The sequence below is a fragment of the Cyclopterus lumpus genome, chromosome 3 (genome assembly GCF_009769545.1).
Source record: "Cyclopterus lumpus isolate fCycLum1 chromosome 3, fCycLum1.pri, whole genome shotgun sequence".
Taxonomy (NCBI): domain Eukaryota; kingdom Metazoa; phylum Chordata; class Actinopteri; order Perciformes; family Cyclopteridae; genus Cyclopterus; species Cyclopterus lumpus.
Window position 1 is genome coordinate 30,397,297 of NC_046968.1, and position 26,559 is coordinate 30,423,855.

General features: G+C 43.3%; 1 protein-coding gene across 3 annotated transcripts in view; it reads left to right on the top strand.

Moving 5' to 3' along the window:
• Window positions 1-26,559, top strand: part of vps13c (vacuolar protein sorting 13 homolog C) — a 104,666-nt gene that overhangs the window by 4,446 nt on the left and 73,661 nt on the right. For 2 of the 3 annotated variants that reach the window (XM_034560899.1, XM_034560881.1), the window contains exons 2-20: window positions 560-603; window positions 2,617-2,659; window positions 4,092-4,187; window positions 7,131-7,232; window positions 12,470-12,579; window positions 12,685-12,744; window positions 12,841-12,900; window positions 13,099-13,179; window positions 13,435-13,492; window positions 13,652-13,779; window positions 22,208-22,314; window positions 22,556-22,730; window positions 22,951-23,013; window positions 23,113-23,263; window positions 25,216-25,313; window positions 25,430-25,572; window positions 25,654-25,846; window positions 25,938-26,052; window positions 26,317-26,453. In XM_034560899.1, coding sequence (XP_034416790.1) covers window positions 560-603; window positions 2,617-2,659; window positions 4,092-4,187; window positions 7,131-7,232; window positions 12,470-12,579; window positions 12,685-12,744; window positions 12,841-12,900; window positions 13,099-13,179; window positions 13,435-13,492; window positions 13,652-13,779; window positions 22,208-22,314; window positions 22,556-22,730; window positions 22,951-23,013; window positions 23,113-23,263; window positions 25,216-25,313; window positions 25,430-25,572; window positions 25,654-25,846; window positions 25,938-26,052; window positions 26,317-26,453 — 1,964 coding nt within the window. Of the gene's footprint in view, window positions 1-559; window positions 604-2,616; window positions 2,660-4,091; window positions 4,188-7,130; window positions 7,233-12,469; window positions 12,580-12,684; window positions 12,745-12,840; window positions 12,901-13,098; window positions 13,180-13,434; window positions 13,493-13,651; window positions 13,780-22,207; window positions 22,315-22,555; window positions 22,731-22,950; window positions 23,014-23,112; window positions 23,264-25,215; window positions 25,314-25,429; window positions 25,573-25,653; window positions 25,847-25,937; window positions 26,053-26,316; window positions 26,454-26,559 lie in introns of those variants that run through there. The other variant, XM_034560890.1, reaches the window with a different exon arrangement.

The following is a 26,559-nucleotide window of genomic DNA, read 5'->3' on the forward strand; positions in this document are numbered from 1 at the left end:
ATGCACTTATTGTAAGTCGCTTTGGATAAAAGCGTCAGCTAAATGACATGAAATGTAATGTAATGCTAAAAGACCTTCATTGTCCTTGAACGCACCTTCACAGCCGGGTGTTATTGATCGGTGTTTTCACTGATGTTTAATATGAATATGTCTCTATAACAACACTTGTCTATAAATAGACTTTTACATGACTTTATTATAAAGTCCTTGTTTCAACACACCTGGAGAACCTCCAGGCTCCACCAATCAGACGACAGGGTCTGTACCAGGACGCAGGGTTCAGGGTCAGCGAGGTCACTTCAGGGTTGACTTTAGGTTCTCTGACCTGGTACATCACCATGGTAACCGATAACAGAGAAGCTGCTACAGAAGCTCCGCCCACTGACAAATGAGAGCTTGGGTCACGCTACTACTATTATTATTATTATTATTATTATTAATGAACTGTTTGTATAATTATGGTTTAAGTTTTATCAAACATTAGTGTGTGTGTGTGTTTTATGTATCAGTTATTATGGGTCAGCTGACAATAAAACATTGACTGTTTCTCTGTCTGCAGGAAATGTTGTTCTGGAAAACCTGAAAGTGAAAGAGAATGCCTTGGTAGGTCTGAAGCCCCGCCCCCTCCCTGTGATATCACCATGTCTCTGATTGGTCCTCTCACCTGTGATGTCATCATGTAGAGTGTCTCTGATAGGTCCTCTCTCCCTGTGATGTCACCATGTAGAGCGTCTCTGATAGGTCCTCTCTCCCTATGATGTCACCATGTCTCTGATAGGTCCTCCCTCCTGTGATGTCACCATGTAGAGTGTCTCTGATAGGTCCTCTCTCCCTATGATGTCACCATGTCTCTGATAGGTCCTCTCTCCCTATGATGTCACCATGTCTCTGATAGGTCCTCTCTCCCTGTGATGTCACCATGTCTCTGATAGGTCCTCCCTCCTGTGATGTAACCATGTAGAGTGTCTCTGATAGGTCCTCTCTCCCTATGATGTCACCATGTAGAGCGTCTCTGATAGGTCCTCTCTCCCTATGATGTCACCATGTAAAGCGTCTCTGATAGGTCCTCTCTCCCTATGATGTCACCATGTCTCTGATAGATCCTCCCTCCTGTGATGTCATCATGTAGAGTGTCTCTGATAGGTCCTCTCTCCCTGTGATGTCACCATGTAGAATGTCTCTTATAGGTCCTCCCTCCTGTGATGTCACCATGTAGAGTGTCTCTGATAGGTCCTCTCTCCCTATGATGTCACCATGTCTCTGATAGGTCCTCCCTCCTGTGATGTCACCATGTAGAGTGTCTCTGATAGGTCCTCTCTCCCTATGATGTCACCATGTCTCTGATAGGTCCTCCCTCCTGTGATGTCACCATGTAGAGTGTCTCTGATAGGTCCTCTCTCCCTATGATGTCACCATGTCTCTGATAGGTCCTCCCTCCTGTGATGTCACCATGTAGAGTGTCTCTGATAGGTCCTCCCTCCTGTGATGTCACCATGTAGAGTGTCTCTGATAGGTCCTCTCTCCCTATGATGTCACCATGTAGAGTGTCTCTGATAGGTCCTCCCTCCTGTGATGTCACCATGTAGAGTGTCTCTGATAGGTCCTCTCTCCCTATGATGTCACCATGTCTCTGATAGGTCCTCCCTCCTGTGATGTCACCATGTAGAGTGTCTCTGATAGGTCCTCCCTCCTGTGATGTCATCATGTAGAGTGTCTCTGATAGGTCCTCTCTCCCTATGATGTCACCATGTAGAGTGTCTCTGATAGGTCCTCCCTCCTGTGATGTCACCATGTAGAGTGTCTCTGATAGGTCCTGACTCCCTATGATGTCACCATGTAAAGTGTCTCTGATAGGTCCTCCCTCCTGTGATGTCATCATGTAGAGTGTCTCTGATAGGTCCTCTCTCCCTATGATGTCACCATGTCTCTGATAGGTCCTCCCTCCTGTGATGTCATCATGTAGAGTGTCTCTGATAGGTCCTCCCTCCTGTGATGTCATCATGTAGAGTGTCTCTGATAGGTCCTCTCTTCCTGTGATGTCATCATGTAGAGTGTCTCTGATAGGTCCTCTCTCCCTATGATGTCACCATGTAGAGTGTCTCTGATAGGTCCTCCCTCCTGTGATGTCACCATGTAGAGTGTCTCTGATAGGTCCTCCCTCCTGTGATGTCATCATGTAGAGTGTCTCTGATAGGTCCTCCCTCCTGTGATGTCACCATGTAGAGTGTCTCTGATAGGTCCTCTCTCCCTATGATGTCACCATGTCTCTGATAGGTCCTCTCTCCCTATGATGTCACCATGTAGAGTGTCTCTGATAGGTCCTCCCTCCTGTGATGTCATCATGTAGAGTGTCTCTGATAGGTCCTCTCTCCCTATGATGTCACCATGTAGAGTGTCTCTTGATAGGTCCTCCCTCCTGTGATGTCATCATGTAGAGTGTCTCTGATAGGTCCTCTCTCCCTATGATGTCACCATGTCTCTGTTTTGTTTTGAAGAGGAGGTTTAAAAACATTTAAAAACATCAACACAGTTGATTAATTGGTTATTTGGTCAATAATTCTATTGATGAAATGACTCATTGTTGTATCAATAATAATAATAATGTGTGTGTTCCAGAGTGAGTTTGATGTTCCATTCAAAGTGAAGGCCGGACAGATCGGTGAGTTCTGAAACTAATAATGTGATATAATTTATAATATAATAAGTTAATGTAATATATATTATTGGGATATCATTTATAAAATAATGATAACAATGTATACACATTAAAATGTTATGTTTGTTGTATAATAGCCCACACATATTTTTTTTATTAAATTCTAACCATTGTGCAGTACTTCTGTCGCCCCCTAGAGGCCGCTGTGGCTGAGGATAGACCGGGGCAGGGTGAGACCTAGTCAAGACCAGACCAGACCAGGGTGAGACCTAGTCAAGACCAGACCAGGGCAGGGTGAGACCTAGTCAAGACCAGACCAGGGCAGGGTGAGACCTAGTCAAGACCAGACCAGACCAGGGTGAGACCTAGTCAAGACCAGACCAGGGCAGGGTGAGACCTAGTCAAGACCAGACCAGGGCAGGGTGAGACCTAGTCAAGACCAGACCAGGGCAGGGTGAGACCTAGTCAAGACCAGACCAGGGCAGGGTGAGACCTATTTAAGACCAGACCAGGGCAGGGTGAGACCTAGTCAAGACCAGACCAGGGCAGGGTGAGACCTAGTCAAGACCAGACCAGGGCAGGGTGAGACCTAGTCAAGACCAGACCAGACCAGGGTGAGACCTAGTCAAGACCAGACCAGGGTGAGACCTAGTCAAGACCAGACCAGACCAGGGTGAGACCTAGTCAAGACCAGACCAGACCAGGGTGAGACCTAGTCAAGACCAGACCAGACCAGGGTGAGACCTAGTCAAGACCAGACCAGGGCAGGGTGAGACCTAGTCAAGACCAGACCAGACCAGGGTGAGACCTAGTCAAGACCAGACCAGACCAGGGTGAGACCTAGTCAAGACCAGACCAGGGCAGGGTGAGACCTAGTCAAGACCAGACCAGGGCAGGGTGAGACCTAGTCAAGACCAGACCAGGGCAGGGTGAGACCTAGTCAAGACCAGACCAGACCAGGGTGAGACCTAGTCAAGACCAGACCAGGGCAGGGTGAGACCTAGTCAAGACCAGACCAGGGCAGGGTGAGACCTAGTCAAGACCAGACCAGACCAGGGTGAGACCTAGTCAAGACCAGACCAGGGCAGGGTGAGACCTAGTCAAGACCAGACCAGACCAGGGTGAGACCTAGTCAAGACCAGACCAGGGCAGGGTGAGACCTAGTCAAGACCAGACCAGACCAGGGTGAGACCTAGTCAAGACCAGACCAGACCAGGGTGAGACCTAGTCAAGACCAGACCAGGGCAGGGTGAGACCTAGTCAAGACCAGACCAGACCAGGGTGAGACCTAGTCAAGACCAGACCAGGGCAGGGTGAGACCTAGTCAAGACCAGACCAGGGCAGGGTGAGACCTAGTCAAGACCAGACCGGGGCTTCTTTGAGGACATTGATAAAGTAACCAATGGGACTTCCTGTTTGCCTCCTCTCTTTCTAGGGAAGCTGACGTTGAAGATTCCCTGGAAGAATCTCTATAGCGACGCCGTGGTCGCCACGTTGGACGGTCTGTACCTGCTGGTGGTTCCCGGAGCCAGTAAGTGACGGTTCAGACCTTCTCAGGACCGCGGTCGCTACTCATAGAACTACTGTAAGATTCGCGTTCAAAGCTCCGGGTCCCGTGGCCGCAGGAAATTCAGGATTCGAGTTAAAGTTTAACAATATTTAATGGCAAAGATAATACTCATGTAGCGTTCACGATCGTGGGGCCAGAAAGGAGGAACTCTCCACAGACGGACTGCAGCTCCCAGGGAGCCACAGACCGGGGCTGTCTCGAGTCTCCAGACCAGTAGAACCATGTCTCCAGACCAGTAGAACCAAGAACCATGTCTCCAGACCAGTAGAACCATGTCTCCAGACCAGTAGAACCATGTCCCCAGACCAGTAGAACCATGTCTCCAGACCAGTAGAACCATGTCTCCAGACCAGTAGAACCATGTCTCCAGACCAGTAGAACCAAGAACCATGTCTCCAGACCAGTAGAACCATGTCTCCAGACCAGTAGAACCATGTCCCCAGACCAGTAGAACCATGTCTCCAGACCAGTAGAACCATGTCTCCAGACCAGTAGAACCATGTCTCCAGACCAGTAGAACCAAGAACCATGTCTCCAGACCAGTAGAACCATGTCCCCAGACCAGTAGAACCATGTCTCCAGACCAGTAGAACCAAGAACCATGTCTCCAGACCAGTAGAACCATGTCCCCAGACCAGTAGAACCATGTCTCCAGACCAGTAGAACCATGTCTCCAGTCCAGTAGAACCATGTCTCCAGACCAGTAGAACCAAGTCTCCAGACCAGTAGAACCAAGAACCATGTCTCCAGACCAGTAGAACCATGTCTCCAGACCAGTAGAACCTTGTCTCCAGACCAGTAGAACCATGTCTCCAGACCAGTAGAACCTTGTCTCCAGACCAGTAGAACCATGTCTCCAGACCAGTAGAACCTTGTCTCCAGACCAGTAGAACCATGTCCCCAGAACAAATGCTCGGTCGTTAGTATGGTCATGCAAATGAATTCACACCTAAAGGTTAGTTCCATTGGTCAGTTCAAAGGATGCCGTCGTTCTGTTCGCTAAGCCAATTGATAAAACTAGCGGGGTCAAAGCTCACTCTTCCGGTCAAGGACAGGAAGTTCCCCCTATTATCCTGCCTTCAGAATAAAAGCAACACATTAGGTTTCAATCGGCATCCATTTTAACTATTGTCTAAACAATAAAACATTCATTCATTCTCATGCATCACACAGTTAATCATTACATTTGTCATTAAAACAGAATAATAAAACAGTGATCCTCTCTTATGTTTCAAAATACATTCCTCCAGAATATTCCTCATAATATCCCAAATTAATTATCATATCTTTCTTTATGTATTAATTTAAAACATAAACTTCTTTTATCTACATGTGCAAATATATATAAAATCCACTACAACCTAACACTACACTGCACTGCTAACACACAGATTCTCACCATTATCAAAGTACCCAGCGGATTGGCTGGTCTGGTCTGGAGGCGGAGCCTGTTCACCAGTGTTGTTTCATGGTATTATTCATGATGTGTGTTCCAGCTGGATCTCAGCTGAAAACGTGTCCCTATAACGATAAGATGAGAGGTTCACAGGTGGTGGTTCAGGTCCGATCCGGTCTCTGCGTGTCGGGGTTGCACGACGTCCACGCAACAGTAACGATGATAATAATCATAACAATAAAATATTCTCCATTGTGATCTGATGGAAAGATTTGCAGTTCTCCTTCACAATAAAAGCAGTCTTTGTAGTGGGAGAGCTTTTATTGTGAAGGAGCTTCCATGTGTTGTTAGACATCTAATATCAGAACCTGACATTGTCCACGTAGATGGAGCTGCTTTCTAATCGGGGACGTCTGATTCTGGGAGGATCTTCTCATCAGGACCAGCTTGTGTCAACATCTTGATTCAGAATCACTAACTCTATCTCTGTCAGTAGTCGGGTGGAGGTTTAATAACATCAACAGTGAAAGTTTAAAACTCAGTGTGTCGCGGTCCGGAGCAGCCCGGAACATGAATGGATTAATGCTCAAAGGTTCAGGCAGAGGATCATCTTCTAGAAGGTTTGTTTCCCTTGAGCTGCAGACAGAATGTGACGTCAGATGATACCAGACATGTTCCTCAGGATAGCAACACCAAGTGGAGGTTGTGGACCTGATTGGACTCGAGTCTGGACTCCAGTAAAACTGTTTGGGGACTGGGTCATCCAGGCTAAAGAGACTCCGTCTGGTCCCCCAGCTGACGTCCTGTTGGCATCAACCTGCAGTAAAACCATCCGTAAAGAAGCGGCATTGGTTTTATGGTCCATGAGCTCCACAAGAAGAAAGAAGGAAGTGTGTTGTCTTTACTGTGCATCCAGAGGTCCAGTCCCTTTGACCTTCACCAGAGCTCCACCTGTCCAGAAGAAGGAAGTGTGTTGTCTTTACTGTGCATCCAGAGGTCCAGTCCCTTTGACCTTCACCAGAGCTCCACCTGTCCAGAAGAAGGAAGTGTGTTGTCTTTACTGTGCAACCAGAGGTCCAGTCCCTTTGACCTTCACCAGAGCTCCACCTGTCCAGAAGAAGGAAGTGTGTTGTCTTTACTGTGCATCCAGAGGTCCAGTCCCTTTGACCTTCACCAGAGCTCCACCTGTCCAGAAGAAGGAAGTGTGTTGTCTTTACTGTGCATCCAGAGGTCCAGTCCCTTTGACCTTCACCAGAGCTCCACCTGTCCAGAAGAAGGAAGTGTGTTGTCTTTACTGTGCAACCAGAGGTCCAGTCCCTTTGACCTTCACCAGAGCTCCACCTGGATGCTCCTTTATTCGGGTTTAGCCTCAGAACTCACTACACAGGGCTTTGAACCTCAGTAGAGCCGGTTCCCGTTCGTCCCATTCAGCAGGTGGTGCCTGAACGCAGCGTCAGCTGGAATATGAAATCTGTTTTAACTCTTTTGTTTGCATATTTCTTTCGTAGCACTAAAATATGACGCAGCGAAGGAGGAGCGCGACCAGCAGGAGGCGAAGCAGAGGGAACTGCAACGCATCGAGGAGGCGCTGCAGCTGGCTGCATGCAGAGGTGAGAGGCTGACCTTTGACCTCTGACCTCTGCCTGAGGGCTCACCTGGCTGTGTTCTTCTGCCTCTTCTGTTCTCTGCTACTCATAAAGCTTCTTGTCGTGCATTTAAATGTATATCTGTAACTTATATATCTATAACTTGTATATCTTTAACTTATAGATCTATAAGTTAAAGATGTATAACTTATATATCTATAACTTATATATCTATAACTTATGTATCTATAACTTGTATATCTATAACTGATATATTTATAACTTATATATTTATAACTTATATATCTATAACTTATGTATCTATAACTTGTATATAAGTTATAGATAAATAAGTTATAGATATATATAACTTATATATCTATAACTTATATATCTATAACTTATGTATCTATAACTTATTTATCTATAACTTATATATCTATAACTTATGTATATATAACTTATGTATCTATAACTTATATATCTATAACTTGTATATCTATAACTTGTATATCTATAACTTGTATATCTATAACTGATATATTTATAACTTATATATCTATAACTTATGTATCTATAACTTATTTATCTATAACTTGTATATCTATAACTGATATATCTATAACTTGTATATCTATAACTTGTATATAAGTTATAGATAAATAAGTTATAGATATATATAACTTATATATCTATAACTTATATATCTATAACTTATAGATAAATAAGTTAGATGTATAACTTATTTATCTATAACTTGTATATCTATAACTGATATATCTATAACTTATATATCTATAACTTATTTATCTATAACTTGTATATCTATAACTTATTTATCTATAACTTATATATCTATAACTTATTTATCTATAACTTGTATATGTATAACTTGTATATCTATAACTTATTTATCTATAACTATATATGATTAACGATGTTGAAGTTGAGAAGTTTTGACTTACTAATAGATATTTAACTTAGTAATAGATATGTAATGTTGGGACCAGTTCTGTTCATGATGCACTAAGGAGATGGATGATTGATGGATGGCTGATGGATGGATGGGTGATGGATGGGTGATGGATGGATGGGTGATGGATGGATGGATGGATGGATGGATGGGTGATGGATGGATGGGTGATGGATGAATGATAGATGATGAATGGCTGATGGGTGATGGATGGGTGATGGATGGATGGGTGATGGATGAATGATAGATGATGGATGGCTGATGGATGGATGGGTGATGGATGAATGATGGATGAATGATGGATGGGTGATGGATGGGTGATGGATGGATGGATGGGTGATGGATGGATGAGTGATGGATGGATGGGTGATGGATTGATGGATGGATGGGTGATGGATGATTGATGGATGAATGATGGATGCATGGGTGATGGATTGATGGATGCATGGGTGATGGATGGATGGATGGATGTGTGATGGATGGATGGGTGATTGATGGATGATGAATGATGGATGGGTGATGGATTGATGGATGGATGGGTGATGGATGGATGGGTGATTGATGGATGATGAATGATGGATGGGTGATGGATTGATGGATGGATGGATGGGTGATGGATGGATGGGTGATTGATGGATGGATGATGAATGATGGATGGGTGATGGATGGATGATGAATGATGGATGGGTGATGGATTGATGGATGCATGGGTGATGGATGGATGGATGGATGTGTGATGGATGGGTGATTGATGGATGATGAATGATGGATGGGTGATGGATTGATGGATGGATGGGTGATGGATGGATGGGTGATTGATGGATGGATGATGAATGATGGATGGGTGATGGATGGATGATGGATGGATGGGTGATTGATGGATGATGAATGATGGATGGGTGATGGATGGGTGATGGATTGATGGATGGATGGGTGATGGATGAATGATGGGTGATGGATTGATGGATGCATGGGTGATGGATTGATGGATGCATGGGTGCTGGATGGATGATGGATGGGTGATGGATGGATGAGTGATTGATGGATGATGAATGCATGGGTGATGGATGGATGATGGATGGGTGATGGATGGATGGGTGATGGATGGATAGATGGGTGAGTGATGGATGGATGGGTGATGGATGAATGATGGATGGATGATGGGTGATGGATGGATGGATGATGGATGGATGGGTGATTGATGGATGATGGATGCATGGGTGATGGATGGATGATGAATGATGGATGCATGGGTGATGGATGGATGATGAATGATGGATGCATGGGTGATGGATGGATGATGAATGATGGATGAATGATGGATGCATGGGTGATGGATGGATGGGTGATTGATTGATGATGAATGCATGGGTGATGGATGGATGGATGATGGATGGGTGATGGATGGATGGGTGATGGATGAATGATGGATGGATGGGTGATGGATGAATGATGGATGGATGGGTGATGGATGATTGATGGATGGATTAACATGTCTGTACTGTTCATGCTGCGTTTGCTGTCAGCGTCTCAAACTGGAGATCTGCTGTTAAGCCTGGAGAGTGTTGTTTACAAGGAGCCTCACAATGGTAACACACACTGTACACACTGTAACACACTGTAACACCCACACTGTAACACACACACTGTAACACCCACTGTAACACACTGTAACACACACACTGTAACACACACACTGTAACACACACACTGTAACACACACACTGTAACACACATTGTAACACACACACACTGTAACACACTGTAACACCCACACTGTAACACCCACTGTAACACACCCACTGTAACACACACAATGTAACACCCACACTGTAACACACACTGTAACACACACACTGTAACACACACACTGTAACACACACTGTAACACACACAATGTAACACACATTGTAACACACACACTAACACACACTGTAACACACACTGTAACACACACACACACTGTAACACACATTGTAACACACGGTAACACCCACACTGTAACACACACTGTAACACACACACTGTAACACACATTGTAACACACACACACACACTGTAACACACTGTAACACCCACACTGTAACACCCACTGTAACACACACTGTAACACACACACTGTAACACACACACTGTAACACACATTGTAACACACACACTGTAACACACACTGTAACACACATTGTAACACACACACACACACACACTGTAACACACACACTGTAACACACATTGTAACACACACACACACACACACTGTAACACACTGTAACACCCACACTGTAACACACACACACACACTGTAACACACACACTGTAACACACACTGTAACACACATTGTAACACACACACACACACTGTAACACACACTGTAACACACTGTAACACCCACACTGTAACACCCACACTGTAACACACACACTGTAACACACACACACACACACTGTAACACACTGTAACACCCACACTGTAACACACACACTGTAACACACACTGTAACACACACACACACACACACTGTAACACCCACACTGTAACACACACACACACACACTGTAACACACTGTACACACTGTAACACACACTGTAACACACACACTGTAACACACACTGTAACACACATTGTAACACACACACACTGTAACACACACACACACTGTAACACACTGTAACACCCACACTGTAACACACACACTGTAACACCCACACTGTAACACACACTGTAACACACACACACACACACTGTAACACACTGTAACACCCACACTGTAACACACACACACACACACACTGTAACACACACACTGTAACACACACACTGTAACACACACTAACACACACTGTACACACACTGTACACACACACTCTAACACACTGTACACACACTGTAACACACACTGTTTACACACTATACACACACTGTAACACATATATATCACACACTGTAACACACACTGTAAAACACGATACACACATTGTAACACACACTGTACACACACTATACACACACTGTACCACATGTAACACACTACCAAATGTAATACACACTATACACACACTGTAACACATGTAACACACACTGTACCACATGTAATACACACTATACACACACTGTAACACATGTAACACACACTGTACCACATGTAATACACACTATACACACACTGTAACACACTCACACACACGTGGATGTGTAGCTTGAGTGTAACTTTATTATCTTCTTTAGTAAACAGATTAACGTGAATGAAGAGACGTACTGGTCCTTTAGCTAACGTTAGCTAGCTAACTGGCCTTAGCTCTGCTCTGTGATTGGCTGCTTTCTCCTCCCCTAAACATGAATATAATGTGTGTGTCTGCTTCCTGCTTCCTGTCTGTGTTCTTCGGGCTTTTCTGTCACTAACAGCTGTCTCTCTCTTTAACGCCGCCAACGTCACAACAGGAAGTAAAAAGCAAAAGAAGCCTCGGAAAGGCTTAAAGAAGCTGAAACGGCCCGAGAGCAAAGCAGGTGAGCGTCTTCTACCGTTTCACCTGGTTCAGGTCTCAGGGGTCTGTTCAGGCCCAGGTCCGATCAGCTGACGGACGTCCTGGTCTCAGGGGTCTGTTCAGGTCCAGGTCCGATCAGCTGACGGACGTCCTGGTCTCAGGGGTCTGTTCAGGCCCAGGTCCGATCAGCTGACGGACGTCCTAGTCTCAGGGGTCTGTTCAGGCCCAGGTCCGATCAGCTGACGGACGTCCTGGTCTCAGGGGTCTGTTCAGGTCCAGGTCCGATCAGCTGATGGACGTCCTGGTCTCAGGGGTCTGTTCAGGTCCAGGTCCGATCAGCTGACGGACGTCCTGGTCTCAGGGGTCTGTTCAGGCCCAGGTCCGATCAGCTGACGGACGTCCTGGTCTCAGGGGTCTGTTCAGGTCCAGGTCAGATCAGCTGACGGACGTCTTGGTCTCAGGGGTCTGTTCAGGTCCTGGTCCGATCAGCTGACGGACGTCCTGGTCTCAGGGGTCTGTTCAGGCCCAGGTCCGATCAGCTGACGGACGTCCTGGTCTCAGGGGTCTGTTCAGGCCCAGGTCCGATCAGCTGACGGACGTCCTGGTCTCAGGGGTCTGTTCAGGCCCAGGTCCGATCAGCTGACGGACGTCCTAGTCTCAGGGGTCTGTTCAGGTCCAGGTCCGATCAGCTGACGGACGTCCTAGTCTCAGGGGTCTGTTCAGGTCCAGGTCCGATCAGCTGACGTAGGTCCTGGTCTCAGGTCTGAGGACTGGTCTCTCTTCATTGTCTTGTGTTGCTTTCAGAAAAGCCTCAGGAGGACAAGAAGGACTCGTTTGTGGAGAAACTGGCGACTCAGGTGATCAAAAACCTGCAGGTGAAGATCAGCAGTATCCACCTGCGCTACGAGGACGACGTGAGTTCTGGTTCTGGTCTGGGTTGAGGTTCTACATTCAGGTGTACAGTGGATCACATTTCAGCGTGATGTCATGGTTCTGACGGACAGGTGTCATTGTTTCAGCTGTCAGACCCTCAGCGCCCCCTGTCCATGGGGGTCACTCTGTCAGAGCTCAGCCTGCAGGTAGACCGCCCCCCTTCTGGGGCTCCTCTATTGTATTTCATCAATATTAAAGGTGTTAATATTAAACGTGTGATTGACCCGCTGCTTCATTTTCAGACGACCGATGAGAACTGGAAGTCGTGCATCCTGAACGAAGCAGCAAAGATCATCTACAAGGTGACGGATGCTCTGCTCGCTCTTAATGATGTTTTCATTCCAATTAAAGGTCATAGTTCAAATAGCTGTTAACACTGAATCTGAACAATGAATCAGTGTTATGTCCAAACATCATCAACGTTCTGTAATGTGATTGGTTGACATATTCTACCATGTGACTGTTGTTAATGTGTTTGTTTGTTTGTTTGTTTGTGTCAGCTCGGCCGTCTGGACTGTCTCTGCGCCTACTGGAACGTCAACAGTCCGATCTTTTACAAACGATCATGGGAAGACATCGTGGTGAGTTGATGAGTTTGTCTCGTTTTAGACTAAAAACACATCATCAGTCAGCAGAGTCATCATCATCCTCCTCCTCCTCCTCCTCCTCCTCCTCATCATCATCCTCCTGCTCATCATCATCATCATCATCCTCCTCCTCCTCCTCCTCATCCTCCTCCTCCTCCTCCTCCTCATCATCATCCTCCTGCTCATCATCATCATCATCATCCTCCTCCTCCTCCTCATCCTCCTCCTCCTCCTCCTCCTCCTCTCCAGGATCAGTTGAAGTGTGGAATCAGCAGTAAAGATCAGGAGCTCCTTCACTATCAGTACAGTGAGTTCATCACTTTGTTATTATTTATTACATTAACACATTAACCCAGCTAATAATCTCTCTCTCTCTCTCATATATAAATATATATTTATTATAGCAAGGTTTTTTAGCAACATAAACACATGCTTCCCACTGATTGGCCGCTTGGTTTGTTTGTAGTTTTCAAGCCGATCTTCGCTTCGGCTACGATGTGCATCAACCCGACGGCTGAGCTGGAGCTGAAAGGTCCAAAAGCAAAGCTCCACCTGGAGGTCCAGAACATCGCCATCGAGATGACCAAACCTCAGGTAACAGACCCGGGACCGCTGGACGGGTAGTGGTGTGGTTATATAGTGGTTATATAGTGGTGTGGTTATATAGTGGTGTGGTTATATAGTGGTTATATAGTGGTGTGGTTATATAGTGGTGTGGTTATATAGTGGTGTGGTTATATAGTGGTGTGGTTATATAGTGGTTATATAGTGGTGTGGTTATATAGTGGTTATATAGTGGTGTGGTTATATAGTGATGTGGTTATATAGTGGTGTGGTTATATAGTGGTGTGGTTATATAGTGGTTATATAGTGGTGTGGTTATATAGTGGTTATATAGTGGTGTGGTTATATAGTGGTTATATAGTGGTTATATAGTGGTGTGGTTATATAGTGGTTATATAGTGGTGTGGTTATATAGTGGTTATATAGTGGTGTGGTTATATAGTGGTTATATAATGGTGTGGTTATATAGTGGTTATATAGTGGTTATATAGTGGTGTGGTTATATAGTGGTTATATAATGGTGTGGTTATATAGTGGTTATATAGTGGTTATATAGTGATGTGGTTATATAGTGGTTATATAGTGGTGTGGTTATATAGTGGTGTGGTTATATAGTGGTTATATAGTGGTGTGGTTATATAGTGGTGTGGTTATATAGTGGTGTGGTTATATAGTGGTTATATAGTGGTGTGGTTATATAGTGGTTATATAGTGGTGTGGTTATATAGTGATGTGGTTATATAGTGGTGTGGTTATATAGTGGTTATATAGTGGTTATATAGTGGTGTGGTTATATAGTGGTTATATAGTGGTGTGGTTATATAGTGGTTATATAGTGGTGTGGTTATATAGTGGTTATATAATGGTGTGGTTATATAGTGGTTATATAGTGGTTATATAGTGGTGTGGTTATATAGTGGTTATATAATGGTGTGGTTATATAGTGGTTATATAGTGGTGTGGTTATATAGTGGTTATATAATGGTGTGGTTATATAGTGGTTATATAGTGGTGTGGTTATATAGTGGTGTGGTTATATAGTGGTGTGGTTATATAGTGGTGTGGTTATATAGTGGTGTGGTTATATAGTGGTTATATAGTGGTGTGGTTATATAATGGTGTGGTTATATAGTGGTTATATAGTGATGTGGTTATATAGTGGTTATATAGTGGTGTGGTTATATAGTGGTTATAAAGTGATGTGGTTATATAGTGGTTATATAGTGGTGTGGTTATATAGTGGTTATATAATGGTGTGGTTATATAGTGGTGTGGTTATATAGTGGTTATATAGTGGTGTGGTTATATAGTGGTGTGGTTATATAATGGTGTGGTTATATAGTGGTGTGGTTATATAATGGTGTGGTTATATAATGGTGTGGTTATATAGTGGTGTGGTTATATAGTGGTTATATAGTGATGTGGTTATATAGTGGTGTGGTTATATAGTGGTTATATAGTGGTGTGGTTATATAGTGGTTATATAGTGATGTGGTTATATAGTGGTGTGGTTATATAGTGATGTGGTTATATAGTGGTGTGGTTATATAGTGGTTATATAGTGATGTGGTTATATAGTGGTGTGGTTATATAGTGGTTATATAGTGGTGTGGTTATATAGTGGTGTGGTTATATAGTGGTTATATAGTGATGTGGTTATATAGTGGTGTGGTTATATAGTGATGTGGTTATATAGTGATGTGGTTATATAGTGGTGTGGTTATATAGTGATGTGGTTATATAGTGGTGTGGTTATATAATGGTGTGGTTATATAGTGGTTATATAGTGGTGTGGTTATATAGTGGTTATATAGTGGTGTGGTTATATAATGGTGTGGTTATATAATGGTGTGGTTATATAGTGGTGTGGTTATATAATGGTGTGGTTATATAGTGGTTATATAGTGGTGTGGTTATATAGTGGTGTGGTTATATAATGGTGTGGTTATATAGTGATGTGGTTATATAGTGGTGTGGTTATATAGTGGTTATATAGTGATGTGGTTATATAGTGGTTATATAGTGGTGTGGTTATATAGTGGTGTGGTTATATAGTGGTTATATAGTGGTGTGGTTATATAGTGGTTATATAGTGGTGTGGTTATATAGTGGTGTGGTTATATAATGGTGTGGTTATATAGTGATGTGGTTATATAGTGGTGTGGTTATATAGTGGTGTGGTTATATAGTGGTGTGGTTATATAGTGATGTGGTTATATAGTGGTTATATAGTGGTGTGGTTATATAGTGGTGTGGTTATATAGTGGTTATATAGTGATGTGGTTATATAGTGGTGTGGTTATATAATGATGTGGTTATATAATGGTGTGGTTATATAATGGTGTGGTTATATAATGGTGTGGTTATATAGTGGTGTGGTTATATAGTGATGTGGTTATATAGTGGTTATATAATGGTGTGGTTATATAATGGTGTGGTTATATAGTGGTTATATAGTGGTGTGGTTATATAATGATGTGGTTATATAATGGTGTGGTTATATAATGGTGTGGTTATATAGTGGTGTGGTTATATAGTGGTTATATAGTGATGTGGTTATATAGTGGTTATATAGTGATGTGGTTATATAGTGGTGTGGTTATATAGTGATGTGGTTATATAGTGGTGTGGTTATATAGTGGTGTGGTTATATAGTGGTGTGGTTATATAGTGGTTATATAGTGGTGTGGTTATATAATGGTGTGGTTATATAGTGGTTATATAGTGGTGTGGTTATATAGTGGTTATATAGTGGTGTGGTTGTATAGTGGTTATATAGTGGTGTGGTTATATAGTGGTTATATAGTGGTGTGGTTATATAGTGGTTATATAGTGGTGTGGTTATATAGTGATGTGGTTATATAGTGGTGTGGTTATATAGTGGTGTGGTTATATAGTGGTGTGGTTATATAGTGGTTATATAGTGGTTATATAGTGGTGTGGTTATATAGTGATGTGGTTATATAGTGGTTATATAGTGGTGTGGTTATATAGTGGTTATATAGTGATGTGGTTATATAGTGGTGTGGTTATATAGTGGTTATATAGTGGTGTGGTTATATAGTGATGTGGTTATATAGTGGTTATATAGTGGTGTGGTTATATAGTGATGTGGTTATATAGTGGTGTGGTTATATAGTGGTGTGGTTATATAGTGGTGTGGTTATATAGTGATGTGGTTATATAATGGTGTGGTTATATAGTGGTGTGGTTATATAGTGGTTATATAGTGATGTGGTTATATAGTGGTGTGGTTATATAGTGGTTATATAGTGTTGTGGTTATATAGTGATGTGGTTATATAGTGGTGTGGTTATATAGTGGTGTGGTTATATAGTGGTTATATAGTGGTGTGGTTATATAGTGGTGTGGTTATATAATGGTGTGGTTATATAATGGTGTGGTTATATAGTGATGTGGTTATATGGTGGTTATATAGTGGTGTGGTTATATAGTGGTTATATAGTGGTGTGGTTATATAGTGGTGTGGTTATATAGTGGTTATATAGTGGTGTGGTTATATAGTCGTGTGGTTATATAATGGTGTGGTTATATAATGGTGTGGTTATATAGTGATGTGGTTATATGGTGGTTATATAGTGGTGTGGTTATATGGTGGTGTGGTTATATAGTGGTTATATAGTGGTGTGGTTATATAGTGGTGTGGTTATATAATGGTGTGGTTATATAATGGTGTGGTTATATAGTGATGTGGTTATATGTTGATGTAGTGTTATAGTGATGTAGTGTTATGGTGATGTAGTGTTATGGTGACGTAGTGTTATGGTGATGTAGTGTTATAGTGATGTAGTGATGTAGTGTTATAGTGATGTAGTGTTATGGTGATGTAGTGTTATGGTGATGTAGTGATGTAGTGTTATGGTGATGTAGTGATGTAGTGTTATGGTGATGTAGTGTTATGGTGATGTAGTGTTATGGTGATGTAGTGTTATGGTGATGTAGTGTTATGGTGACGTAGTGTTATGGTGATGTAGTGTTATGGTGATGTAGTGTTATGGTGACGTAGTGTCATGGTGATGTAGTGTTATGGTGATGTAGTGTTATGGTGATGTAGTGTTATGGTGACGTAGTGTCATGGTGATGTAGTGTTATGGTGACGTAGTGTTATGGTGATGTAGTGTTATGGTGATGTAGTGTTATGGTGATGTAGTGTTATAGTGATGTAGTGTTATGGTGATGTAGTGTTATGATGATGTAGTGTTATGGTGATGTAGTGATGTAGTGTTATGGTGATGTATTGTTATGGTGATGTAGTGTTATGGTGATGTAGTGTTATGGTGATGTAGTGTTATAGTTATGTAGTGTTATGGTGATGTAGTGTTATAGTGATGTAGTGTTATAGTGATGTAGTGTTATGGTGACGTAGTGTTATGGTGATGTAGTGTTATGGTGATGTAGTGTTATGGTGATGTAGTGTTATGGTGACGTAGTGTTATGGTGATGTAGTGTTATGGTGATGTAGTGATGTAGTGTTATGGTGATGTAGTGTTATGGTGATGTAGTGATGTAGTGTTATGGTGATGTAGTGATGTAGTGTTATGGTGATGTAGTGTTATGGTGATGTAGTGATGTAGTGTTATGGTGATGTAGTGATGTAGTGTTATGGTGATGTAGTGTTATGGTGACGTTGTGTCATGGTGATGTAGTGTTATGGTGATGTAGTGTTATGGTGATGTAGTGTTATGGTGATGTAGTGTTATGGTGATGCAGTGTTATGGTGATGTAGTGTTATAGTGATGTAGTGTTATGGTGATGTAGTGTTATGGTGACGTAGTGTTATGGTGATGTAGTGTTATGGTGACGTTGTGTCATGGTGATGTAGTGTTATGGTGACGTAGTGTTATGGTGATGTAGTGATGTAGTGTTATGGTGATGTATTGTTATGGTGATGTAGTGATGTAGTGTTATAGTGATGTAGTGTTATGGTGATGTAGTGATGTAGTGTTATAGTGATGTAGTGTTATGGTGATGTAGTGTTATGGTGACGTAGTGTTATGGTGACGTTATGGTGACGTAGTGTTATGGTGATGTAGTGTTATGGTGATGTAGTGTTATGGTGATGTAGTGATGTAGTGTTATAGTGATGTAGTGTTATGGTGATGTAGTGTTATGGTGACGTAGGGTTATGGTGACGTAGTGATGTAGTGTTATGGTGATGTAGTGTTATGGTGATGTAGTGTTATAGTGATGTAGTGTTATGGTCATGTAGTGTTATGGTGATGTAGTGATGTAGTGTTATAGTGATTTAGTGTTATGGTGACGTAGTGATGTAGTGTTATGGTGACGTAGTGTTATGGTGACGTAGTGTTATAGTGATGTAGTGTTATAGTGATGTAGTGTTATGGTGATGTAGTGTTATGGTGACGTAGTGTTATGGTGATGTAGTGTTATGGTGATGTAGTGTTATAGTGATGTAGTGTTATGGTGATGTAGTGTTATGGTGATGTAGTGTTATAGTGATGTAGTGTTATGGTGATGTAGTGTTATAGTGATGTAGTGTTATGGTGATGTAGTGATGTAGTGTTATAGTGATGTAGTGTTATGGTGATGTAGTGTTATGGTGATGTAGTGTTATGGTGATGTAGTGATGTAGTGATGTAGTGTTATGGTGATGTAGTGTTATGGTGATGTAGTGTTATAGTGATGTAGTGTTATGGTGATGTAGTGATGTAGTGTTATAGTGATGTAGTGTTATGGTGATGTAGTGTTATGGTGATGTAGTGTTATGGTGATGTAGTGATGTAGTGATGTAGTGTTATGGTGATGTAGTGTTATGGTGATGTAGTGATGTAGTGATGTAGTGTTATGGTGACGTAGGGTTATGGTGACGTAGTGATGTAGTGTTATGGTGATGTAGTGTTATGGTGATGTAGTGTTATAGTGATGTAGTGTTATGGTGATGTAGTGTTATAGTGATGTAGTGTTATGGTGATGTAGTGTTATGGTGATGTAGTGTTATGGTTATGTAGTGTTATGGTGATGTAGTGTTATGGTGACGTAGTGATGTAGTGTTATGGTGATGTAGTGTTATGGTGATGTAGTGATGTAGTGATGTAGTGTTATGGTGATGTAGTGTTATGGTGATGTAGTGTTATGGTGATGTAGTGTTATAGTGATGTAGTGTTATGGTGATGTAGTGTTATGGTGATGTAGTGTTATAGTGATGTAGTGTTATGGTGATGTAGTGTTATAGTGATGTAGTGTTATGGTGATGTAGTGTTATGGTGATGTAGTGTTATAGTGACGTAGTGTTATGGTGATGTAGTGTTATGGTGATGTAGTGTTATGGTGATGTAGTGTTATGGTGATGTAGTGTTATAGTGATGTAGTGTTATGGTGATGTAGTGTTATGGTGATGTAGTGATGTAGTGTTATAGTGATGTAGTGTTATGGTGATGTAGTGTTATGGTGATGTAGTGTTATGGTGATGTAGTGTTATAGTGATGTAGTGTTATGGTGATGTAGTGTTATGGTGATGTAGTGTTATAGTGATGTAGTGTTATGGTGATGTAGTGTTATGGTGATGTAGTGTTATGGTGATGTAGTGATGTAGTGTTATAGTGATGTAGTGTTATGGTGATGTAGTGTTATGGTGATGTAGTGTTATGGTGATGTAGTGATGTAGTGTTATAGTGATGTAGTGTTATGGTGATGTAGTGTTATGGTGATGTAGTGTTATGGTGATGTAGTGATGTAGTGTTATAGTGATGTAGTGTTATGGTGACGTAGTGATGTAGTGTTATGGTGATGTAGTGTTATGGTGACGTAGTGTTATAGTGATGTAGTGTTATAGTGATGTAGTGTTATGGTGATGTAGTGTTATGGTGATGTAGTGTTATGGTGATGTAGTGTTATGGTGATGTAGTGTTATAGTGATGTAGTGTTATGGTGATGTAGTGTTATGGTGATGTAGTGTTATAGTGATGTAGTGTTATGGTGATGTAGTGTTATGGTGATGTAGTGTTATGGTGATGTAGTGTTATAGTGATGTAGTGTTATGGTGATGTAGTGTTATAGTGATGTAGTGTTATGGTGATGTAGTGTTATAGTGATGTAGTGTTATGGTGATGTAGTGATGTAGTGTTATAGTGATGTAGTGTTATGGTGATGTAGTGTTATGGTGATGTAGTGTTATGGTGATGTAGTGATGTAGTGATGTAGTGTTATGGTGATGTAGTGTTATGGTGATGTAGTGTTATAGTGATGTAGTGTTATGGTGATGTAGTGATGTAGTGTTATGGTGATGTAGTGTTATGGTGATGTAGTGTTATGGTGATGTAGTGTTATGGTGATGTAGTGATGTAGTGATGTAGTGTTATGGTGATGTAGTGTTATGGTGATGTAGTGATGTAGTGATGTAGTGTTATGGTGACGTAGGGTTATGGTGACGTAGTGATGTAGTGTTATGGTGATGTAGTGTTATGGTGATGTAGTGTTATAGTGATGTAGTGTTATGGTGATGTAGTGTTATAGTGATGTAGTGTTATGGTGATGTAGTGTTATGGTGATGTAGTGTTATGGTGATGTAGTGTTATGGTGATGTAGTGTTATGGTGACGTAGTGATGTAGTGTTATGGTGATGTAGTGTTATGGTGATGTAGTGATGTAGTGTTATGGTGATGTAGTGTTATGGTGATGTAGTGTTATGGTGATGTAGTGATGTAGTGTTATGGTGATGTAGTGTTATAGTGATGTAGTGTTATGGTGATGTAGTGTTATGGTGATGTAGTGTTATAGTGATGTAGTGTTATGGTGATGTAGTGTTATGGTGATGTAGTGTTATAGTGATGTAGTGTTATGGTGATGTAGTGTTATGGTGATGTAGTGTTATGGTGATGTAGTGTTATGGTGACGTAGTGTTATGGTGATGTAGTGTTATGGTGATGTAGTGTTATGGTGATGTAGTGTTATAGTGATGTAGTGTTATGGTGATGTAGTGTTATGGTGATGTAGTGTTATGGTGATGTAGTGTTATGGTGATGTAGTGTTATGGTGATGTAGTGTTATAGTGATGTAGTGTTATGGTGATGTAGTGTTATGGTGATGTAGTGATGTAGTGTTATAGTGATGTAGTGTTATGGTGATGTAGTGTTATGGTGATGTAGTGTTATGGTGATGTAGTGTTATAGTGATGTAGTGTTATGGTGATGTAGTGTTATGGTGATGTAGTGTTATAGTGATGTAGTGTTATGGTGATGTAGTGTTATGGTGATGTAGTGTTATGGTGATGTAGTGATGTAGTGTTATAGTGATGTAGTGTTATGGTGATGTAGTGTTATGGTGATGTAGTGTTATGGTGATGTAGTGATGTAGTGTTATAGTGATGTAGTGTTATGGTGATGTAGTGTTATGGTGATGTAGTGTTATGGTGATGTAGTGATGTAGTGTTATGTGGTGAGGTGAGACAGGTGTGCTGATGTGTTGTGGTCCTCTGCAGTACCTGACCATGGTGGAGCTGCTGGAGTCCATCGACTACATGGTGAAGAACGCCCCCTACAGGAAGTTCAGGCCGGACGCCCCCGTTCACCACAACGCCAAACTCTGGTGAGCTCAACACAAGTCTTCATGCGGCCCCTACAGGCGATATAGGTCATTACAGCCTCCAGTCAGCTGAAATGAGAAGTTGTTCCTGAAGGTGGCGCTGCAGCACAGAACATGTGAGGGCACACGAGAGGAAAGAGATCCAGTGACGGAGGTTCAGAGAAAAGCATCCTCCTTACACGTGACATGTGGATTTGACCTCTGACGGTTTTGGGGGTGCGTATGTTTTCTGTGCCTCCGCCAGGTGGAGGTACAGTTTCAACAGCATCCTGGAGGTCCACATCAGACGTTTGGGTCGCATGTGGTCCTGGTCCAGCATCCGAAAGCACAGAGAGAACCTGAAGGCCTACAAGACCGCCTACAAGGCCAAACTGCTGAGTCAGAACAAGCCGAGCCAGGACACCGAGCGGCACATCCAGGTGCCCCTGAACGCACCACGAACACAACACCACACCAATGTGTTCCCATGTAGAGGACCTTTATTTTTATATATATATATAGAGAGAGAGAGAGAGAGCTATCTCCATATATATCCAGAGGATCCAAATACTAGTAAAATGATGAGGTTTCCCACTCGCCTGAACTCGGTCAGTAAATCAAACGGACCCGATACTAAGTGGAACTTGTTTGTCTCACCAGGACATGGAGAAGATTCTGGACGTCTTCAACATCACGTTGATCCGGCAGCAGGCCCACATGGAGGTAGACCCGCTCTCTCACAGTCCAGTTCAGTTAGAGACCATTTTAACTCACATGCTCCTCGTCTTCCTCTTCCTCCTCTTCCTCTTCTTCCTCCTCCAGGTGATCAGGTCGGGGCAGAAGGTGATGGGGAAGAAGGCGGCGGGGAGGCAGAAGCCGGCAGGAGGAGGAGGAGGAGTTTTCTTCAGCAGCTTATTTGGTAGAAAGAGCAAGAAGGAGGTGCAGGAGCCAGAGGAGAACAAGGAGATAGAGAGTAAGTGGAAACAACCTGGTAGATGGTATATGGACCTGTATAGCGCCTTTCTAGTCTTCTGACCAATCAAAGATCTTTAACACTACATGACATCATTCACCCATTCACACACTGATGGGAGGAGCTAAAGTTCACCTGTACATCAGGTAACTAACATTCACACACTGATGGGAGGAGCTAAAGTTCACCTGTACATCAGGTAACTAACATTCACACACTGATGGGAGGAGCTAAGGTTCACCTGTCCGTCAGGTAACTAACATTCATACACTGATGGGAGGAGCTAAGGTTCACCTGTCCGTCAGGTAACTAACATTCATACACTGATGGGAGGAGCTAAGGTTCACCTGTCCATCAGGTAACTAACATTCATACACTGATGGGAGGAGCTAAGGTTCACCTGTCCATCAGGTAACTAACATTCATACACTGATGGGAGGAGCTAAAGTTCACCTGTCCGTCAGGTAACTAACATTCATACACTGATGGGAGGAGCTAAGGTTCACCTGTCCGTCAGGTAACTAACATTCATACACTGATGGGAGGAGCTAAGGTTCACCTGTCCATCAGGTAACTAACATTCATACACTGATGGGAGGAGCTAAGGTTCACCTGTCCATCAGGTAACTAACATTCATACACTGATGGGAGGAGCAAAAGTTCACCTGTCCATCAGGTAACTAACATTCACACACTGATGGGAGGAGCTAAGGTTTCACCTGTCCATCAGGTAACTAACTTCACACACTGATGGGAGGAGCTAAGGTTCACCTGTCCGTCAGGTAACTAACATTCATACACTGATGGGAGGAGCTAAGGTTCACCTGTATATCAGGTAACTAACATTCATACACTGATGGGAGGAGCTAAGGTTCACCTGTCCGTCAGGTAACTAACATTCATACACTGATGGGAGGAGCTAAGGTTCACCTGTACATCAGGTAACTAACATTCATACACTGATGGGAGGAGCTAAGGTTCACCTGTCCATCAGGTAGCTAACATTCACACACTGATGGGAGGAGCTAAGGTTCCACCTGTCCATCAGGTAGCTAACATTCACACACTGATGGGAGGAGCTAAGGTTCACCTGTCCATCAGGTAACTAACATTCACACACTGATGGGAGGAGCTAAGGTTCACCTGTCCATCAGGTAACTAACATTCACACACTGATGGGAGGAGCTAAGGTTCACCTGTCCATCAGGTAACTAACATTCACACACTGATGGGAGGAGCTAAGGTTCACCTGTCCATCAGGAGTAACTAACATTCACACACTGATGGGAGGAGCTAAAGTTCCACCTGTCCATCAGGTAACTAACATTCACACACTGATGGGAGGAGCTAAGGTTCACCTGTCCATCAGGTAACTAACATTCACACACTGATGGGAGGAGCTAAGGTTCACCTGTCCATCAGGTAACTAACATTCACACACTGATGGGAGGAGCTAAGGTTTACCTGTCCATCAGGTAACTAACATTCACACACTGATGGGAGGAGCTAAGGTTCACCTGTCCATCAGGTAACTAACATTCACACACTGATGGGAGGAGCTAAGGTTCACCTGTCCATCAGGAGTAACTAACATTCACACACTGATGGGAGGAGCTAAAGTTCCACCTGTCCATCAGGTAACTAACATTCACACACTGATGGGAGGAGCTAAGGTTCACCTGTCCATCAGGTAACTAACATTCACACACTGATGGGAGGAGCTAAGGTTCACCTGTCCATCAGGTAACTAACATTCACACACTGATGGGAGGAGCTAAGGTTCACCTGTCCATCAGGTAACTAACATTCACACACTGATGGGAGGAGCTAAGGCAGCTGCTGCAAGCCACACTGAATAATATTGATAATACAAGTGAAGTGTGTGTGTGTGTGTGTGTGTGTGTGTGTGTGTGTGTGTGTGTGTGTGTGTGTGTGTGTGTGTGTGTGTTCAGGGCTGGACGAGCTCATGACGGCCGAGGAGAAACATAAACTTTATACCGCCATCGGCTACAGCGGCAGCTGTCACAACCTGGCCCTCCTCCCCAAGCAGGTCGGTTTCAAGAGGAGTCCTGGTTTAGGTGTTGGGGGGGTGATTTACTATTGTTATTATAATCCATAAAGTTGATCAAAAGAAGCTTCCCTCACACCGTGTGTGTGTGTGCTCAGTATGTCGCCGTGGTCGTCAGCTTCCAGCTCTTCAGGACCTCGGTGACGGTCAGAGAGCGGCCGGATGTCCCCGAAATCCTCAAGGTCCAGATGATCGACCTCAGCACCAAGATATCTCAGAGACCTGGAGCCCAGGCCTTCAGGTGAGCCCCCCCCACCACCCCCCAGTAGCATTACAGGTATGGTCCCGTGTTGGTCTCTAGCGTTGCGTGCGCCCTCTGCAGGGTGGAGGCGGCGCTGCAGCACTGGTTCGTCACCGGGCTGCAGCAGCAGGGGGAGGTGCCCTCGCTCATCGCCTCGGTGGGAGACTCCTCCTCCTCTCTGCTCGACGTTGTGTTCGAGATGAATCCCGAGGACGGCGGCGCCGACCAGCTGCTGCGAGTCCACTCTCAGCCCGTGGAGATCGTCTACGACGCCGTGAGTCTGACCCCGGATCAGCCGCGTCCGTCCGTCCGCCTGTCTGTGCGAACCAATCGGTGAAGAGCTGTCCTTCTGTTTTGTCCTCCAGCTGACGGTGAACAGCGTGGCCGACTTCTTTAAGACCGGGAAAGGCGTGGACCTGGAGGTCCTGACCTTAGCCACGCTCTCCAAGCTGGAGGAGATCAAAGAGAAGACTGGAGCAGGTCCGTCAGGTTCCTTTAAGGCTTTTAACTTCACGATGTAGAGAGCAGGCTGGTCCTCATCAGGACTCTGATGGGTTCTGGTTTCACCTGATCCAGTAGAGGGCAGGCTGGTCCTCATCAGGACTCTGATGGGTTCTGGTTTCACCTGATCCAGTAGAGGGCAGGCTGGTCCTCATCAGGACTCTGATGGGTTCTGGTTTCACCTGATCCAGTAGAGGGCAGGCTGGTCCTCATCAGGACTCTGATGGATTCTCACCTTTGCAGGTCTGTCTCACATCATTGAGACCAGGAAGGTCCTGGACCTGAGGATTGACCTGAAGCCGTCCTACCTGCTCATCCCCACGGCCGGTTTCTACAGCAGCAAGTCGGACCTCCTCATCGTGGACTTTGGCAGATTACAGGTCGGTCCATATTTCATTTAGTTTACAAAGCTCTCCTAAACGTCATCATGGTTCTCAGTGTGTGTGTGTGTGTGTGTGTGTGTGTGTGTGTGTGTGTGTGTGTGTG